This window comes from Callospermophilus lateralis, chromosome 13 (genome assembly GCF_048772815.1).
Source record: "Callospermophilus lateralis isolate mCalLat2 chromosome 13, mCalLat2.hap1, whole genome shotgun sequence".
NCBI classification, from domain to species: domain Eukaryota; kingdom Metazoa; phylum Chordata; class Mammalia; order Rodentia; family Sciuridae; genus Callospermophilus; species Callospermophilus lateralis.
The window spans coordinates 28012224-28034351 of record NC_135317.1 but is presented as its reverse complement, the minus strand read 5'-3'; the positions used below and the strand labels follow the sequence as shown (position 1 = coordinate 28034351).

General features: G+C 36.4%; 1 protein-coding gene across 2 annotated transcripts in view; it reads right to left on the bottom strand.

Annotated features, from left to right (window-relative positions):
- The window catches only part of Celf2 (CUGBP Elav-like family member 2), a 502138-nt gene that overhangs the window by 386561 nt on the left and 93449 nt on the right, over positions 1–22128 (bottom strand). For both annotated transcript variants that reach the window (XM_076832242.1, XM_076832240.1), the window contains exon 2: positions 2696–2731. In XM_076832242.1, the coding sequence (XP_076688357.1) occupies positions 2696–2731 (36 nt within the window). The remainder of the gene's footprint in view (positions 1–2695; positions 2732–22128) is intronic.

Genomic DNA, 22128 nt, shown 5'->3' with positions numbered 1-22128 from the left:
AAATGAAAATGATGATTTTCCCAGCTCACAAAATGGAACCATACATTCCATTTCTTGGACACTTGAAGATAAAGAGGACAACGTGAATAGTTTGTATAGATAGTTTAAATATTTGTTTTGATCCCCTCAAGATCATTGGTTTTAATATTTATAATATAATTACAATGCTTAGTAAATGTTGTTCATGTAAACTGATTTTTCTTTTTTCTGGTGACATATTATTACCAGTCTTTGATTTCAGTCATGGCAAGAATTCAAAACCAGATTGAGGTTATCATTGGTAATGAAAAACAAACCTGATGCTTGTTCATGCACCTAGGTGCTTGTTCATGCACATATCTCATTTCAACTGCAAAGCATTTGTAACTACCAAGACACGATCCCCTGCTACATGATTTGCACGTTTTCACAGGAATATTACCGACCAGTGGCCAGCTACTTGAAATTAATGCCATGTAAGGCGATTAAAGTTGAAATACTTCACCCTTGTCCAACAGTTGTAAATGGCCTTCTGGAAAATTTCAAGACAGTCAAAGCCAATGAAAACTAAACCATAAAACCGTTATAAAATGTCTCCTTCCTTCCTAGCCACATGTCACTAGGTAGCAGTTGCCTGAATTGCAATTTTCTACTTTTCCTAGTTGTCACAGCATAAGCATGCTTTTATGACTAAAAGGATAAAAAACTCCAAGTGTCGTGTTCCACTAATCATGAGCCGACAAACACAATAACTCCAGGTGCCTTGTTCTAAATAGTACCCAGGTATCTGAGGGCTCATTTGCACTTTCCCAGTGACAGGCCAAAGAAATCTGAAAACAGGCTGAAAGCTGAACAGCTGATGGGATTCCACACTATTGTACAAACAAATCAATGCTAGCAAAAGAAACACTCTGGACACCAATGGAGGAATTAATCATTAAATAATGATATTATTTCATGTTAATGTAAGGAAGGAAAATATTTGTCAACAGGCATGTCCCAAACTGTCCCTAAAAAGAGTCACAAGGATTCCTGAGGTTATATTAGAATTATAATTGAGAATTAACTATTATGTTATTTCTCATGCCCTTATGGCTTGCATGACAATGACAGTTGACTGCAGTTAGAATGGGATTGTTGGCATGTTGTTTAGTTTCAACCTGATTCAACACTAGCATATCAAAAGTTTATGATAAAAAAGAATAAGTAGACTTATTACCAAAATACCACCCACCAAGCTCAAGAAGAGAGACTGTCCCTTGAGTAATAAACTAGCTGTAACAGAAGATCATTCCTAGGGAATATGTGAATGGCTGCTTGGTATTCACAGTGAAGCATTACTTAATAGAATTCAGGAGGCTGCAGCAGATTCAGTCATCTGAGTAATTTTCATCTGCATGATTACAGCATGGTGTGGGTCTCCTCTGATAATACAGAGGTGGGCCGCATCTGAGCCATTCTATAAAAGTTTGGAAGTCATTCCTCATTCCATTATTTCAGGATTAACTTCTTCACACAAACATAGGCAGATACACAACTCTCTCTCTGCCTGCAAATGATGGGATGCTCAGGCCTTCATGGTGGACCTTTTCCAGATTGAAAGCACGGTGACAAACAAACTCAGCAGGAATGCAGAAACCAGAACCCACGTACGGTGTTAACCCCGTAAATTGGCACACGGCTGAAATATTTCTTTGGGATGTATCCAAAGAATGAAGACATACAGTAATTTAAATATTTGGATCACAGTAAATAGTGTTTTGGCAATATTAATCATGATACTATGAGCAAAGTTTTTCTTTACATAAAAAAAAGAAACCTAATTTGCTTATCTCCTGTACCAGATGGTGAGGAGACCTTCCCTTATTTGGACCTTCCCCTATTCCCTGTTTGATCTTCTTTTTCCTGTTCTTGAGAATCTCTTAATTTCAATTTCCAACTGTTCCCAGGCAATACTCTATCACATATAAATTCACTTCCTAATGGTTATTGAGCATCTTCCAAAACTAAGGCACAATGCTAAGTCGTAAGACCAGATTCTAGATATACAATGTTCAGTAAAATGCCTCTCAAAATATTGCCACCCTCTTCCTTCCCTTTTTCTCCCTCCCTCCTTCTTTCCTTCCTTCTCTTCACTGAATAGTGGTAATCATTCTTGATGGCTAGTCATGTAAGCTTGCATCCTGTAATCATCTTATTTTATACATTGACGTAAAATATCAAAAAATACAAAATACATTGATCAATCATATATAGTTTTCTTTTCCCAAAATATTACTTAGTACTTATTTAAATGACAATAGGAATTAAAAATTAAAAACTATGATGTAAGTTTTTTAGGGGAAGTTTAGGATTCTTTTACCAATTTATAAATCCCTGAACACAATAATAATAATCAATATATTAAAGGGGAAAAAATGTCCAAGTGTCTGCAGATTTTTAGTTTTCATGGGTATAATAAAGTAATGTGCATATCTTTATGACTTCTAGGGCAAACATAGCTCATATATACATCTCCAACTATATCATGTAAGCTCAAAGGAATGAACATTAGCATCACTACTTTTTGATGACATCACTTACATGTGATTCACTCATGTATTTTAGCATTGACAAGTGACAGATGTGAGGAAGAGGAAATGAGAAGCCCTCTTCTCATCTGTACAGAGGGCTGTACAGTTCCCAGGTACAGAAGCAGCAAAACCAGCTTGCTTACCTTGGTGGACCTCCAGCTAATTCTGTGGCAGTCTCTCTGTCAGAGAAAAAGAAGACAAGCACAATTAAGCTCATTTTGGTAACTTATAAAAATTTGTTTAATCATATAATACAGTGAACTAAGATATGTTTGAAGAACATACTGTACATATAGATGTTTAGAAACTAAAAACTGACTCAGCACATTTTTGATCAATTCCCATGAACCTTTCAATGGCTAATTTCAAAGGAAATTTTTATACACATGCAACATATCTGCTTTCTGGTGGTTGAACTTAATTAAGTTCAAAACATGAAAATTCAAAAATGTACAGCATACAGAAAGAAAATAAGAGGATCCCCTTCCCCCAACTACCTTTTAGGTGTTTGTGATTAAAGCTCCTATAATCTCTTTCCCAGGGTCATTTAGGGACAGATTCCTTTGGGGGTATTTCCTCATGCTGATCTGTCACTTGAGGTTTAGGAAGGCACGTTCTGCAATTCTCTTGGTAACAGACGTCTGTTTTTCATTTCTTTGTAATGTTCTACCATTTGGGACTGCTGAAGATAGTCAAATAGTGGGAAATTCACTAATTCAAGACCCTATGGCAAATTAATAAAAATGACCAAAGACCAATTTCAAAACTAGTCTTTTTTTTTTTTTTTTCCCTAATTGCCACATGTTGTCTTTCAATCAGAGATGAGTTCTTGGAAATAAGAGAGGAATGGTGGGAGGAGGACACAGAGGCTTTATATTAAGCTATTTTATATAGCAGAGGAAGGCTCAATTTTGTACTGAGGGATTAAAGATGTAATTTTCAGGACAATGGTATAAAATCTTCTTAGGGTCATATCACCCCTTGAAGACTCTCATTAAGGTATCAACACCTCATGAAGAAAAAAAAATAGCAATACATATACACACAAATGAGGCATATGATTACAGGTGCTTCCTGGTCTTCCTCAACCTGATCCTAACCCCAGTTAGGAGCCTCAGCTTTAAGCCAATATTCTCTTTACTCATTTTGTGGATCCAGATAAAGGACTTCCTGTTCCAGGAATCTTCTCTGACCCTCCCAGCTTCTAGAACTCTCTCTCTTTACTTACTGTCTATGATAGTAACTAGATACTTTAGGGAAGTGGTGGTTCCCATAAAGTCAAACTTCCTTTGAAAAAAAATGCATGATTATAAATTCAGCTCCCCTAGAAATATTCTTTCCTGGTTATTGTATAATAGTAAACCTCCATTGTTTATTGCTGTGGAAATTGGCTTTGGGGAGAAAACTTCCATTCCTTCAGCAAAACCAGCATTGAATGCATTGCCCTCTATGTTGTTGAATGCCTCAGATGTACTCACTTCTTCTAAGAATTTAGTGTCTGTCTCAGAAATTTCCCTTTCCAAGCAGACTCGGCAATTGTGGGTCCCCCAGCTAAGAAGTACCACCCCCTTCAGCTTTCCTTTACAATGTTTATCACAAAAAAGTATCTTTTTAAATGTTTATTTTATTATCATTTTGTCACTTGAGACCAATATTTATTAACACTCCATAAATATTTGCTCAGTTTATCAGCATTGAATTAATGAATTATTCTGGTCTTAGTGACCTTGAGGTTTAGATCTATGTTTAGAGCTAGCTCCTGATAATGATAGCCTAGGGCTAAGGTACAACTCTGTGTTTCCTTGTTTTTAATCTTTTAACTCTGGTGTTGCTTTCCAGATTACACGTATTTTAATACTATGAGTCTCTTGGTATCTTTTAAAATTATGTTGCTCATACATTATAATAAATAAATCCATTTAAATCACAGTTGAGCAGGATTTTTCAACCTTGGCATTATGCTGACATTTTGTCCAGAGAATATTTTGGTGTATCTGTGTGTGTGTGTGTGTGTGTGTGTGAGAGAGAGAGAGAGAGAGAGAGAGAGAGAGAGAGAGTGCTGTACTAGGTATTTTAAGATTTTTAATAGTGTCTCTGTCCTCTGCTCACTTAATGCCAGTAATCTATCCTATTTTACTCTGTTGTGACTACTCAAAATATCTCCAGACATTGACAAATGTACATCCGGGACAAAACTGTTCTCAATTGCAAAACTCTGTAATCGTGCAATAGAATTGTCCATAATTAACCTGTTTCCTAAACTTGGATTGGATTAACCTATGTTCTCCAGTTCCATGGAAAAACACAGCAAATGAGCCCTCCTAAGAATATGTGTTTTCCTTTGGTTTCTGTCATTTAAGTTTCCATTCTTGCCAACAGTATTTTGTGTTTGTTCTCCATTCTGTTTATGATTGTGGTACTCATTATAATAATTTTTAAATTTAATTAAATGTGATGTAAATAGAAATATAAGTGTAGAAAAGTTCTTGTTCTATAAAATCTAGGTTGGTTGCTTTGAAAAGGCTTAGGAATCAATCTAACAAAAGAGGTAAAAGGGTCTGGGGCTGAAGCTCAGTGACAGAGCACTTGCCTAGCATGTGTGAGGCACTGGGTTTGATCCTTAACACCATATAAAAACAAACAAATAAAGCCATTCTGTCCATCTACAACTACAAAAAATAAAAATAAAAAATAAAACAGGTGAAAGATCTCTACAATGAAAACTACATAAAATAAAGAAAGAAATTAAAGTAGACCTTAGAAGATGGAAAGATCTCCCATGTTCTTGGACAAGCAGAATTAATATTGTTAAAATGGCCATACTAATAAAAACACTATACAGATTTAATGAAATTTCTATTAAAATTCCTGTGATGTTCTTCATAGAAATAAAAAAAAAACATGAAATTTATTTGGAAAAATAAGAGGCCCAGAATAGCCAAAGAAATCGTCAGCAAGAAAAGTGAAGAAAGAGGCATCACAATATGAGACCTTAAATTATACTACAAAGCTATAGTAACAGCAGGGTATTGACTCCAAAAAAGAAATAAAGACCAATGGAACAGAATAGAAGACACAGAGACAAACCCACCATACAAAGTTATCTCATACTAGACAAAGATACCATAAGTATACACTGGAGAAAAGATAGCCTCTTCAACAAATGGTACTGGGAATACTGGAAATCCAAATGTAGTAGAATGAAATTTAACCCCATCTCTCACCCTGCCCAAAACTCAACCCAAAGTGCTCAAGGACCTAGGCATTAGACCAGAGACCCTGTAGCTGCTAGAAGAAAATTTAGACTCAACTCTCCATCATGGTGCTTAGGAATTGATCTCCTCAACAAGACTCCTAAAGCACACACAAGTAATATCAAGAATCAACCGATGGGATGGTATCAAACTAAAAAGTTTCTTCACAGCAGAGGAAACAATTAAGAACATGAAGAGAGAGCCTACAGAATGGAAGAAAATTTTTGCCTCTACATTTCAGATAGAACATTAATCTCCAAGATATACAAAGAACTCAAAAAACTTAGCACTAACCAAACAAATAAATAACTCAAAAAACCCAACCAACCAAATAAACAAACAAACAAAAATGAACCAAACCAAAGCAAGCAAACAAACCCAAATAACCCAATCAATAAATGGGCAAAGGAACTAAACAGGCACTTCACAGAAGAAGAAATACAATCAGTCAACAAATATATGAAAAAAATGTTCAACATCTCTAGCAATTAGAGAAATGCAGATTAAAAACTACACTGAGATTCAATTTCACTCTAGTCAGAATGGCAATTATCAAGAATACAAGTAACAATAAATGTTGGTGAGGATGTGGGGAAAAAGTTTTACTTATACATTTTTGGTGGAACTGTAATTGGTGCAACCATTATTAAAATTAATATGGAGATTCCTCAGACAACTTGGAATGGAACCACAATTTAACCCAGTTATTCTACTCCTCATTATATACCTAAAAGACTTAACATGAGCATACTACAATGATACTGCCACATCAACTCACAATAGCTAAGCTCTTGAACCAACTTAGGTGCCCTTCAACAGATGAATGGGTAAAGAAAATGTGATATACATACACAATGAAATCTTACTCATCAATAAAGAAGAATGAAATTATGGCATTTGCCAGTAAATAAATGGAACTTGAGACTACCATGCTAAGTGAAATAAGCCAATCCCTAAAAAACCAAAGGCTGAATGTTCTCTCTGATATGTGGATGCTAACACGCAATAAAAGGGGTAAGGGAAGAATAGAAGTTCACTGGATGAGACAAAGGGGAATGAAGGGAAGGGAATGGAGATGGGAATAGGAAAGACAGTTGAACGAATCCAACATTACTTTCCTAGGCTCATATATGAATACATGACCAGGGTAACTTCACATTGTATACAACAACAGAATGGGATCCTAGTTAGAATAAGTTATATACTCCATGTATGTATAATATGTCAAAATACACTCTACGATATATATCTAAAAAGAACAAATAAAATGTTGACAAGCACAGTTTCAGAAGAGTGGGAGAGATTAAAACTTTTAACTGGGAACAAGAGACAATGGGGAAAGCAGAGGTTAAAGAATGGAAAGCCACTTAGAAAAACTGATGTTGAACTAGGTCTATGGGCAAGACAACTATAAATATTGGGGGAAAAGACATGGTTTTTCACAAGTGTCTTTAAGTTCATGTTTCTCTCAAAAAATAAAATGGCAAATTATGGGTACATCTATAAACAAAGTCAATGCCAAACTCAGGAGATCTATGCTCACAATGAAAAGGTGGTGCCTGGCTATGCTGCAAAAGACAGATGCTGGGGAAAAAGTCATGTTCATCACATATTCAGTACTCGCAAGAGAAAATTACACCTTATACAACTGTGTCCTCAAAAATTTATGTTAGAATTACAGACATTACTTGCCATCTATAATTACTAAAAACCTGATAATTCCATTGGATCATATGCCTCTGATATTGAAAAAGAAACAAATCAAAGCAAACAAACAAAAAGAGCCACAACATCATGTTGTAGTAATGTGGCTAGGACGGATGAACCAACCACGATTTTTGCGATTAACAAATCACAAACTTTAAGTGTTTAAAAATGACAATTTTGTTCATTTTTATCCACTTACTATTGTGAACAAATTGTCTGAATTATTCACCTGCTTTCATGAATTTATACCTCTTATAAAGATACCCTTGAGGAAAATACATTTGGAAGATTATGTTATGCTTCTCCTAGGTAATGTTCCTACATAACCCAGTTGAGGGAATTTAAAGAGGGTGACAGAAAGACCATGCATTTCTTGTTGAACATTTTTAGGTGGCGATTTTCATTATTAGCATTGTTTCCACTTCATTTACTAATATCTATATGTCCAACATACTCATTGGGTATTTAGAATATGTTCAGCATAGACAACGGTGGGTGTTATGAGAGGCACCAAGTTGAGTTCAGATCCTCATCCTTCCAGGAAAAGATATGATATAAGGAACAAAGTGGTGGATGCTATTTTTCCACTTCTGAAAGCTCCTCTAAATCAAAGATCAAATTTGAAAGTCTCATTCAAATGTTTGCATAGGTGGTACACACTAGTCACTCAATAAATGTGAATGTTATAGGACAATGGAAAGGTAATTCTAGCCCTTGCAACTCATTTTTATACCTCAATCTTTGTGGGGATAGCACTATTTGTAATTTGTACTAACTTCCTTTTCTTGCTTATTAGTATGAAACTAATTTGATTTCTAGATCAGTTTGATCAGAATGCTAAAAATCGAGTGGAAACAATAATGAAAGAAACAACAAAACAAAATTATATGTTTCAGGAAAGAAAACTCTCCAGGAACCAAAAAGCAGACACATGACACAGGGTGTGCTTCTGGCAGGTTGTGTATCCTTGGGCAAGTCTTTGGCCTCAGGAGGGATCTGCTTCTCAGAATGGAGCCCTATTTCTGCTCTTTGATCCAAGGTGGCTGATGTGATCATCAATGGGAACCAACAGGACAGTGCTCTGCAAATTTGAAGTTGTGTTATAAATTCAACTTTATCAAAGGAAAAAAAAAAAACTAGAAGAGACAAGAGCAGTCAAATATCCTGGGTATATTATACTGTTTTTATAGATTACTTAGTATTCCCTTAAAAAAAGCCTTTTTAATTTAAAATTTGTTTAATTTAAAATTAAATGTTTAATTTAAAATTTAAACATTGGCCTGTGATGCCAGCTTTTATGGATTTCTTGAAACGACACTCTTCCTCGTTTCAAGATATCCTATCCTTCCCCATTCCTGAACCATGAAAACCGTTCTTTTCTTAGAAAGTGTGAAGTAAGAGCTGCCATCTATTCTGTGCAGCTTACAAGTTTCTAAAATTAGCCAACAACTATGAAACAGAGGACATGAGCCCCCAAGCTAATTGTGTGTCAGCACAATAAATATTTTTAAGACCTGAGATGTTTCTCTCCAATGGTGGCTTTCAGTCTTCCAAAAAGTACAAAGACTTTAACAAAAAAGTGAAATTCATTTCACTGCTTCTCTTGCAAATGATTTGTAGAAGGCATGAGGTTTTCTTTATTTTAATTAGGGGTGAAAGAATTATAATCAAGCATCTCTTCCTCACTCCTACTTGCTTCCTTCTTTCCTTTTCTTTCTTTCTTTTTTATTGATTACCCAGCCTGAAGCAAACTATGAGCCTTGAAAGTTGGATCCATTTCATAATAATGCGTTAGCTCAAAGGCATCACAAATCCATATATTAATTCAGGACAGTTAACTTTTTTTCTCAGATGGTGACCTGTAGCTCTGGGAAATACCAAACACCTTAGACATTAAAGTCTCTCCTCTGTTTCATGAAGCCTACAACTTGCTGTGGTTTCTAGTCTTTCCTCTCCATATTCTCATATTTTTGGCCATTTAAAATTTCTTATCTCCCACTTTTCTCCATTTTTGACTTTCATTCTCATGATTAAAACATCAAAATCTGTTTGTGCACATGTGTGTTCATGTGCAGATAGGAATACTTTTTTTCTTTTTTTTGTGTGGGAGGAGGATGTATGGGAAATTTAACTCAGGGGCACTCAACCACTGAGCCACATCCCCAGCCCTATTTTGTATTTTGTTTGGAGACAGGGTCTCACTGAGTTGCTTAGCACCGCTCTTTCACTGAGGCTGGCTTTGAACTCACGATCTCCTGCCTCGGCCTCCTGAGTTGCTGGAATTACAGATGTGTTCCATTGAGCCCAGCCTGGAGTACTTATTCATAAACGTTGAAATCTACAGTTCTCTCTCTCTCTCTCTCTCTCTCTCTCTCTCTCTCTCTCACACACACACACACACACACACACACACACACACGTTAATTGTTCACATTTTCTTATTTAATACCAGCCACTACTCAAAGCCATTTTTAGGGGTTCACTCACTTAATCCTTATAAAACCTCATGAAGTAAGAAGTAGTTGTTATTAACCACAAAAGAGATGAGGGAAATGAGAGGAAAATGTTAAGCAACTTCCCAAGGCCACACAGCCTGAGGTCAACTGAATAAATATTTGGAACGAGCCCAGGAATTCTGGCTACAGATCTTGTGTTTTAAATCATGATCTCATTCTGAAGCTCAGTGTGTACAAACTACAGGTATGTTATATATTCATCCATTCATTCCGGATTCTGTGCCGCCACAGTGAACGACAATTAAAAAGAGCCTCAGTGTTTAGAAGTTTGCATTGCAGAAGGGAGCTGGGGAGACCACAGATAAGCAAACAAATAAATGATTATTACCTTACCTTAGTAATGTGAGGAAGATGAATGAAGGGAGTTGGGGGGGTAGAGTAAAAATGGAGGCCTGGGGGAGCTATGGATTTATACAGGGTGGTCCCGGAGGGGATCTCTGAGGATGCAACTCTGTAAAGACGGGAGCACATTAAATGCAATAATTTCTACCTTAGCTTCTGAAGCCTATTTTTCTCCCTGGCACTATTGGATCTCCCTCTTCTCTTTAGAAACTATTCACTCAGTGCCTGCATGAAGCAGACAATACTAGGTAATGCATTGGTTTAAGAAAAAGAACACAGGATGTCTGATTTTGTATATTCAAAATGCTGACAAACCAGAAGAGTAGACCAGACCCTTGGATGAACTTACCAACTCCCTTAGGAAACTGTAGGTTTCCACGAGAGATGCTTCACTTCACTTCAGAAGCCAGCCTGTCAAATCCACTCCTGTGTGCAAGTGACTGCGGCCTCAGCCAACCCGGCTCATAGATGCTCTCCTGCCTTCAGACTTAGCTTCAGGAGGGGCACCAGCCTACATTCCTGACCTAGCCTGCTCTGTGAGTCTATGAGGGAGAGTTTGTCTTGACATTACCCAGTGTACTTTTGGTATTGAAATGTCTGATCAATGTCCAGGCAGGCTCCAGGTCTAGGCCTGCTGGGAGTTGCCACCATAGAAGATTGACCTTCCCTCTACCATAATCCCTAGTAAACATGAGGAATGACTGGGTAGTGTCCACAACAAGAGGTTTGCATCTGATAATAGGCAGGCGTGCAATCTGGGTTGTTGAAGAGTTGGCACAATTAAGATTAATTAAATCTAATTACTGACCTAGCCAGCTTCTTTCTGATAGTCCTGAATTTTGGGAGTCCCATTTAGCATCCTTGCTAAGATTTTTATTGGCTCAAGTTTTCTTCATATTAGTTTAGCATTTTTGGCATAAAGCAGCCACAAATGTGTGCCATTGTCTGTGTCCCTGTGCTCAAGTGTCTTGAAAACCAAATTTCCAAAGGTTTCTCTCAATCAGCTCTGCAAAAGATCCCATCTGGCCTGACTGTTGTCCGTAAAGGGGGAGCCACTGTTCAAATGGCACCGCAGTCCCTTCCGTCGCTTTGAGATGGTGTTAAGGGTTTTTGTTTTCCTTTCTTTTACAAATGTCATCTTGACACTTAGCTCAGGAATCCACCTAAGAAAAGGAGCCCTGTCGTCGACACTGCTAGTGGCATGATGAGGAAGAATAAGGCTGCATGCACACTTGGGTTTGTATATTAATCATTATACTCTTTATGCTCTGTGATTCTACCACAGTTAAATAATGCCATCTACTAAGTACCTGAATAGGCCATTAGTAACAATTCCTGCTCATTAAAACTCACTTAGGTAGACTTCAGCAATAGCAAATGTAACCAGCCCTGGAGGACAGTCACAGAGACTAGAAATGGCACATTAACTTTCATTTACCAACTTCTACCCTCAGAAATGAAAAGTAAAAGCATCCCCCCCACCAAACAATGCACATGTACATGACTTTGTTCTTTCTGTTACTATCTGTAGGTGTGTATATGTGTGTGTGTGCCTGTGTGTGTGTGTGTGTGTGCCTGTGTGTGTGTGTGTGTGATGGTGGGGGCCTCAGGAATGCTAGGCCAGTGCTCTACCACAAAGCCACATCCCCAGCCTGTGTATGTGTGTCTCATTAAAGCTTTGTTAACAAAACGCAATCTCTCCAAACAAGCAAATGTTTATTTTCTACAAACACTGCGCTCCTACAATGGGGAGACAGGATCAGTTCATTAACAGAAGTCTGCCTTTAATACTACAGGGCTTTTATATGACAAGCTGTATAGCAATTCATAGAGAAGCTTTTCAAGGGGAAAATACCAAAACAAATATTAATTAAAATCTTTTTGATAAATCTGTTTTAAATAATGCCTATTTTGCAATAATGCCTAATTTTTCTCTATTAATTCCCAGTGAAATAATATCACCAGTAAGTCCTCTTAATTAGAGAAAATCATCCCTACTCCTGATAATTTCTGGATCAAAGAGATTTGCAAATACCACCCTGAATTGTGATGTTTGACTAATGGCCTAATCCATCAACCAACAGGCATTAATACTGAATTATTAACATGAACATTTATTAATTTGTTGAACAAATGTGTCTACAACTCCTACTATGTGCCAATCACTAAGTGCTGGAAATATAGCAGGGAACTAAATACAGCCTTTGTGAGGTTGGCCACCTGGTAAGGAAGACACAGCCATAAAAACTTGCACAAACGAATGCATGATTATAAGTTAACAGGAGAGACTTAATCCACACCTATCCTATTGATGCTCTCCTCTGGGAGGGAGGGAAGGTAGTTTTTGATGAAACAAATCTAGTCAAATTTCATTGGCATAATAACCAATGCAGAGTCATGACTAATGAAGCAGATAATATTATAACCAGGAAGGATAATTTGTCTTAGATTTATTCCCCTTACCAAGAATCCAACAGCAAGAGCCACTGTTTCAAAGAGTCTGAGGTCAATGTGGGAGCCACCAGGAACTAACTTGAGCACTTCTCTGGGTTGGGGAAGGCTGCCAAGACTAGAAAACAAATGATGGGCATGGAAGAGGGAAAGGGGAAGGAGAAAGAGGCTCCTGAGAGCCACAGATCCAATCCATTTGGGAAGGAGTGATTTAGCGGTGGTGGTGGGGGGGACCCAAACCCAAACCAACCAACCAACCAAACAAACAAACAAAAAAATGAAGAGATGGGGTATATGGACTGTAATTCCTGAACTTCTTGGAATGTTCTAGATTAGCTGAGTCATATTACTTCCTCCTTCTCAGTGTTATGACTTTTTTTTTTTTTTTTTTTTTGCCTCTACCAGATATCCTAACATAAAGGATTTGGGGTGTGGTATAGCCACTGGTGTTGCTTTTCTGATCTTGGATTTGGCCTCTAATCAGCAGTAAGAGAATGAAGCTCAGCTGAAGAACTTTTATTTTATTCTTCTTAACAAATGCACCAGAAATTGCATCACAGCTGACTTTCACTACAGAGCTGAAAGCTCTTAGCCTTTGTCCCTAGAAATGGAAAAGAAATAAAGGTTGCTCTCATGTGATTTGAGAGAATCTTGTGGTGTTCTTTATTATTTTTTTTAGGGCAATGGCCAGAACACATAATAAATAAAATATTCTTTTTTTTTCCCTAAAACTAAAGAATCTGCTTATTTTTCCAGTAGTCTATTTATCTTTTAAAAATCCCTCCTTTTTTTAAAATTGGTTCTTTTTAGTTTTACATGCCAGTAGACTCTGTTTTGATATAATTATACAAGAATGGATATATCTTATTTTAATTAGGAGTTTTCAATGAGAAACAAGATGGTGTCATCAGCTCTATTTTTGCAGAGGGGGCTGGCAGGGCTCCAAGAGTTTCACTGGTCAGCTTGGGGATGTGGATCTAGCCCTTTGGAATAGGCAGGCACAGCCTCAGCAGAATGGGCAAGGACAGATGAAAATTCCTCCCATTCATGATACTGTTTTACCCATTTGAAGTAACATTATTCTGAGATGTATCCGCAGAAGGGTAACTAATGTTATTTTAGTTCCTCCAAAATTTCCAGGTTGCTTCTTGGACCCTACTGGATAAATTAAATATGTATTCATCATTACCTCTGAAAATTCAAATCTATGTATTCAGTGTATTCAGCTATGGTGGTCATGTCCAAATCTCTCATTTAACCATCTCCAACATGTGCTTTTTTGTGTGTATGTGGCAATACAAAATTTGAACCAACCCCAGATGAAATCTACAACCTTCAATACATTCACAGATGACAATTATATCTCCACAATCCCTAAAATAAATAAATAAGAAAAACCAACTGAAATGGAATCAACAGTAAAAGAGCTAAATTATAGATAACAGAATATTCATAAAACTATACCTCATCTCATGAATGTGGGTGCACTGTCTGTATGCCAGGATTTCTTTAGCCATTGGTGATATTCAGCATATTGCAATTGAGTGCAATTACAGTTAGCTATAATTAAGAACAATTACAGCTTTTATTTCTCTACTTGTTCTTTAAAAGCACATTTGTAATAAAACTTTTTTTAAAAGGTGAAGAATATAATTATACATCCTTATAACGTCTCAAATAATTAGTTTGACTAAAGTTTCTTCTGGAACAATTTTCATTTTAACTGTCAGATCTGCCATTTATAGTCAATGGAATATACTTTAAAAAAACTCCATCATTAACCTTTTTCACCCCATATAGCTGTATATGAATTATTGGTATAAATTAAAGGTTTTGGTATTTAAATCTCCAGGGTCTGCTGAAAGCTATAAATTTTTCTCTTTTTATGTTATGTGTGTGTGTGTGTGTGTGTGTGTGTGTGTGTGTGCATATGTGTATGAGAATGTGTCTTTGAACAAAAAAGAAATGCTTTACTTGTAGAAGATTTTTTTTTTAAATCAAGATTTTGGGAAAAACATTACTTTTATTAGAAAGGTGTATTCTCCACTTTGTATATTAGAAAAACTAGTCCTCTGATTATTTATCTGTTTATTTACTTCCAGAACCATGAAGTCCTGGAATTTTGATAAATCTGCCTCTTCACTTAGTAACCCATGGAGCCTATGGTCAATAGGAACCTAATCAGGACCAGTGAAATTGCTACTTTTTGATAAAACTAGATTCCAACTCAAGCCTGTCACTTGTCTCCCATGTTAGACTGTAAATTCCAGAAGGACAAGGGACATGATCATTTTGTACACCCATATCATCAATCCTCAGAATAGAATAGCTGGTGCAAAGGGCTTGATAAATTGAATATGTGGAGTCAGTGAGAAGGGCTTTTATTAGGTCTCTGCCACTTATGTGGGGAAAAACTGAAAATTAAGCACTGGAATAGCTTTGAAGATAAAAGAAAATTGAATAATATGACCCTGGAAATTAAGGATATTTCCACCACTAGTATCTAGTTGAATTAGAAGTCCTGGAAAATAAATTTTCTTAGATAAAGTTTGTGCACCTTGGGCATGAGTGGTTAGAACAAATAATTCTTAAAGTGCTTTATAACCTTTGGATTCCCTGACAGTTTACCAAACTTAGACCAAACCCTAATAGCAACTAAAGACTACACCATCCATGTGTGATTGTGGTGCCCGGGGATGGACAAGACAGTGAGTCCATTCACAAGGAAAGATAATGAGTGACAAAGATACTAATACTTGAAGAATTTGCTTTTAACTACCAATGTTGTCAATATTCAAAATACTGAAACAGACTTGGATGCAATTTATATTGTAAATTTATTCTATCAATAGCCACCAATTATTTATTATACACTGTGTTTTAATCACTTGGCATAACATTTTACATTATTCTTTTATTCTTCACAATATAGTTTTTAATCATTATGCCCATTTTTTATATAAGAAAACTAAGGCTCAGAGAAGTCAAGTATATTTGAATCCAGGCTCACCCAACTCTACATTACATGATGACAAGAAGAAAATAAAACAAGTCACGGCTAGAAAAATAAAAAACAAACAAACAAACAAAAAACTTGGTCAGGAGACCCAAAACTAGGACATAATCTAAATGCAATTCTTCATCAATCTTAAATCCAAAATAAGAGAAAGGCAAATCTAAGAAAATCCACCTTATAAATTGCACTCTCTAACTTAGTGACATATAAGCATTTATTTAATTGCTTTCAGGCATAGACATTTTCTAAGGAAAAGGTATGTATGTATTAAGAATTTTGAGAACATATATGGATGTAAAATGGATTTCTCAGGGTAGGAACAGGGTTAAGCCTTAGTTTAAACTCCTTCTGGGTATTTACCCTCCCCAAGTATGCAAGAAAGGAGTAGACATGAACACAGTACAGTACCATCTGTAGCAATTGTTTTCTCCTAATTTGGACTTTGATGTCTCTCAGAGAGAAGCTTTTTTTGTTTTTTTACAAAGTTCAGTGTACCAGTTTTGTCTCATGGTTTTAGGGTTGTATATAAGAACTCTTTGCCTATGTAAAACCACCAAACTTTTTCAACAATGTTTTCTTCTAGATGTTTCATAGTTCAAAGTTTTATATCTGTATCTATGATCATTTTGAGTCAATTTAATATGGCGCAAGGACCACAAATTATTTATTTGCCTATTGCTGTCCATTTGATTCAATACTCTATTGTAAAACCTACGGTCTTCCCACTGAACTGCCTTTCACTTTTCTTGGGAATCAGATGTCCACACGGGTGTGGAGCTCTTTTCTTATACATATAGTTTTTCTTTTCTGTTGCCTCAGTCTATTTCTCTATCTTGATTTCAGTTCATATGGATTCATTCCAGCTTGATAAAGTCTTGAAATCCCCAGTGTTAGACTTCTAACTTTGTTCTTCTTTGTTCAGATTGTTTGGTTATTTTAGGTCCTTCACATTTTTACATGGATTTCAGTCAATTTACACCAAAAAACCCTTCCTAAGATTATGATAAATCTGTAGATTCTTTTGGAAAAAATGGATAGCTTAACAACATTGAGTTTTCTGGCTGAGTCTGCATAGTTAGGCTTTCACTGATTTTTCTCCTCAACATTTTATGTTTTCAGTGACTAAATTTCCATCGTTTTGGTTAGGTTTAGTCCCATGTTCTTAATACTTTTAATGATATCATAACTGGTGTAGTCAGACTTACAGGAATGCGATTTATTTCCCTACGTACATCTTGATTCTTGTCGACTGGCAGAACTTACTTATTAGTTGTAGCAGTGTTTATTTAATAAAGATCCTATTAAGTTTCTACCTAGAAATTCATGTTGTCTTCTGAAAGGCAGTTTAATTTCTTCCTTTTCAATGTGAATACCTTTTACATCACACTTTGTGCTTGCACTGCTAGAACCTCCCGTAGCATGTTGAATAAAAGTGAAGGGGACAGACACCATTGTCTAGTTCCTGATTTTAGAGAAAATAATCATTCAGTCTTTCGTTATTAAATGTGGTAGTAGCAATATACTTTTCTACTGCTAGACTGAGGAAGTTTCAGATTGGGGACAAAACCTTTTATTCCTAGTTTTCCAAGAATTTCTATCAAGAAGAGATGAGGAATTTTGTTGAATCCTTTTCTCCATCTACTGAGATATTACATGATTTTTCTCTTTTAGTTTGTCCATACAATGAATTATACAAATTGGTTTTCAAGTGTTACACTAAGTTTGAGTTCCCAGCATACATTTCATATGGTTGTGATGAATTTCCATTAAAATAAAGGTTGTAGTCAATTTGCTAAAATTTTGTTTGGAATCAGCTGTTGATCTACAGCTTCCTTGTAGTGTCTATTCTTGTGTCAATAGGGTGATGCTAGTTTTGGAATAAGTTGGGAACTACTCCCTCTTTTTAAATTGTTTGGAAGAATTCATGGTATTACTTCTTCCTTAAATATTTGGTAGAATTCACTAATGAACTGTGATAATCTGAAGTTTTCTTTGTGAGAAAATTTAATATTCAATTTCATGTTAGATACAGGGACATTCAGGTTATCTGCTTCTTGTTAAATGAGATTTGAAAAATTTGTATCTTGCAATAATTGTAAATGCTATTTAAGTCAGGGGTCGTTATATGAGTTAAGGTTTGAAAAAAAAAAGTGACATAGAATATAGGTCCCTCAAAGTCTAAACTATTCACTATGTGGCCTATTATAGAAAAATTTTGATGGCCTCTAATTAAAGTTGTCAAATTTATTCGTAGAAAGTTATTTCTAATATCCATGATTAGCCTTTTAATATCTGTAGACTCTAATAATGTTATGTCTTTAATCTTTAATATTAATAAATCATGTTTTTCCCCTAATCAGTCTAGCTCGAGGCTTAGTGATTTTATTGATCTTCTCCAAGAACCAACATTTGGCTTTGTTAATTTTCTCAGTTGTTTTTTTGTTTCCCATTCCACTATGATATATATTTTTTCCTATCTTACTCTTGTTTTGTATTTAATTAGCCTTTTAAAAAGTCTCTTAAATGCAGAAGTTGAAGTCATTGATTTGGGACTTTTCTTGGTTTCTAACAAGGGGTTTAGTGCTAAAAGGACCCCCAAAATCCTGCTTAGTGGCACCTTATAAATTTGGATATGCCGTGTTTCTATTTTTATTCAGTTTAAAGTACTTTCTAATTCTCATTTGATTTATTTGACCCATTGATCATTTTGAGGTATATTATTTTAGTTCAAATATTTGATATTTCTTGGTATTAATTCCTCATTCAATTTTTCTGTCATTCATATACTTTGTCTCACTTGAATATTTTAAAATTCATTGAGACTTACTTCATGGTCCAGAGTCTCTTTTGTTAAATGTTCCTCATTCACTTGTAAAGAATGTATGTTCTTGTTGTTGGGTAATGTCAGTGAGGTCAAATTGTTTGAAGTGTTGTTCAAATGTTTTATATTCTTGCTGATTCCTTATCTATTTGTTCTATCAATGATTGAGAGAAGAACATTGAACTCTCTGACTATTCTGGATTTGTCTGTTTCTCCTACCAGTTTCTGCTTTATGTATTTTAAATCTCAATTATTAGATGCATAAAAGTTTAGGGTTACTATTTCCACTGGGTAAATTGGTGAAATAACCCCTGTATCACTAAATAACCTCTTTATCTCTGGCAATACTTTGCCCTGAAATTGACTTTATCTGTTATTAACAGAGCCAGTGCAACTTTTGTTTGATTAGTGTATTAGTTTCTTAGGGCTGTTGTAATAAAATACCAGAAAACACAGGTATTTTAAGACAACATAAACACTCTCTCAGAGTTCTGGAGGCAAGAAGTCCAAGGTATTGTATGGCCATGGTCTTTCTGAAGTTCCAAATATCATCACATAAATCATTTAAATTAGGTGTGAGATTCTAAGTATGATCTAATCTTGGAAAATTCCGTCCATCTGCACCTCTGATACTTGAAAACAAATTATCTTTCTTTAAAGTACAATGGCAAGTCCGACATGTGATAGACAACCCCTTTCAAAAGGGGAGAACATTGAAAAAATTCAGGGATTGGTCTATGGAAAGTTTACTACTCAGCAGGGAAAGTTCCAGCAGTTTCTAGTGTCTCACAATCATTCTGTTTAACTGGATCCACTCTTGGAGCCCTTGGAGATTGAGCCAGCTCCATTCTGGCCTGTGGAGAACACATTGGCCCCTCCTCCTGGCCTGGCTCTGGGGCCTGAGCCTCTGCAGCAGCTCTGCCTTTGAAGGCATTCTCTCTTTTTCTTGAAGGGTAGAGTGTGATTGTACTTGGGTAATTCTAGGAGCCTGTTTCCTGCTTGTGGAATCCCAGAAGTCTGACATTCTTCTTTCATTTCATCTTGTCTTTGTTCCTCTCAGCACAATCTGTCAGTGTTTCTGCAGATAGAATATTCTCAAAAATCTTGATGATCTTCTGTGTGTCAGGGGATCCATGTCATTACACAGGAGGATTCGCCACAGATCCTTCCTGGATTACACATTCCTTCCTCTTCCTGGCTTCGGCTGATTTGGTTGGACCTGTATGCCTAATCTTTTCAGCAAAGGTTTGTCCTGCCACACCCTTGGTCCTCTCTCAGAGCACACTCTCTGCCTGGATAGTTTGGGAATTTTTCCCATCATCGTCACGTGCTAGTTCTTTTTAGCTAGGTTGTTCCTTCTTATTATGCCTCTTTCCTCACCTGAAGTGTTTCTATTTCAAACAACATTCTTTCTTGATGACATGCTTTCTCCAAGAAGATAGGAGCTTTTTCTTTCACAGTCTTCACCTTCCCCTAGAATTATCCTCAGTGCCCATATTTTTACCAACAATCTCTTCAAGACAACTTGGCTTTTCCTATCAGGTGGCTCAAAATTCTTCCCGCCTCTAACCCTCTCCCAGCCTATCTGTACACGGTTAGGTATTTGTACAACAGCACTACTTCCTAGTACCAAAATCTCTATTAGTCTCTCAGGACTGCTATAATTAATTACCAGAAACTAGGTGACTTAAAACAATAGAAGTTTATTCTCTCACAGTTCTGGAAGCCACAGATATGAGATCAAGGTGCTGGCGGGGCCATGCTCTCTGTCTGAAGACTGGAGAAAAGCCTATCACCTCTTTCCACCTTCTGCTGCTTGCCAAAGATTTTTGGCATTCCTGGGCTGCAGCTGCATGTCACCAGTCTCTGTCTTTGTTGTACACGTCCATCTCTGTGGGTACCTGTGTCTCCTTTTCTCATAAGAACAGCAGTTATATTGGATTTAGGATCCACCCCAATCCAAAATGTCCTCATCTTTACTAATTAGATTTCCCAAGATCCTATTTCCCATTAAGGTCATATGCTGAGATTCTGGGTGGACATGAATAATTTGCAAATACTATTCCACTCAGGGCACATGGTGTATCCCTTCTCATCCTTTCCCTTTCTAACCCATTTATAATTTTATATTGGTTGCACATTTCTTACAGGCAGCATGTAGTTGGGTCTTGTTTTATTTATGGCTTATGATCTCCCATTATTGAGGGAAGACCTTCCTATAAACTATACCTGTTATTCTGTCAGATTGATGGGAACGGGCACCAGTCTCTGTTACCTCTAGCCCTTTCAGTTGGTTCTCTCCCCAGATTCTAGTAATTTCTTTCCATGTATGCACTCACCAGTACAGAGTATTAAAGAGGGACTTTCTTTCCATCTCTGCAATTTCTACTTGTACAGTCCTCAGCGTTCAAGTACTCTCCTTGGAAGTCTGGATTCTCACCTTTATGTCTTCAACTCAGAGAGTCTACCACATTTTTCTTCTTCCCCCACCCTCCCATACCCTGAGCCATGGCCTGAAAACTCTCCAGATAGTACTGTACCAAATAAATATGTTCAAATATCATGTGTCAAATGAAAAAAATTATAAGAAAAATGTTGTTTTTTATAAAAAAGTTTTTAATAATTGTTTTATAAGTTGGGGCAATATGTGGTTCATTTCATTTGTTTCCCATGTCTGAAGGATCATTGTCCTTCTTTGGTGTCCAATGTCTTGCAAATTATATTTTTTTTCCAAAATATATTTAATTTATTTAAATATTTTAAGATTATATTTAATGCATTTTGGCTTTTTTTTCCTGTTTCATCATGAGGCTAAATGAGGGCCAATCCTGTCTCTGTTATCCCATCTTATTCACCTAAATTTTCTTGAACTGAAAAATTAATGTTCAATTTCATAATTACAGATAATATTAAAGTGTGTAGGGTGGATAACACTGTTAGAGTCACATCAAGATGACTAATATCACTTTCTAGAGAAAATGTCTTTAGAGGGTTAAGTCCATGAAGAACATCAGTAGACACCATGATGATGTGGCTTGAGCTCTGCCTGCCTAGGTTTACATCTTGGTTCTATCACCTGTCAGCTGTGTGGCCCTAGGCAGGAGCCCTCCCCTTGGCACTTCTGTGTCTCCTCTGTAGTATGTAGAAATATCGGCACTCTTGTAAGGATTTCATGTGACACCCCTCAGCACAGTGCCAACTATGTGATAGTTAGCACATTGGATTCTCCATCAGCACTGGCTCTTATTACTATTTCTCTTTCACAGTCTTGCCTGGATAGTATGGGAGTGAGCAATGCAGGAGAAATTCTGTGGGTTAAAAAAAAAAAAGAATAGCTTTGAGTGTTCTAAATGGACATTTTCCAGTTTATAAACAGGGTATGAAGCTGCACTAGATTTCCAGTGAATTCATCGTCTGAGGATGACAGGAGGGGCTCATGAATTGGCTGGCTGCCATTTGAGACATGATA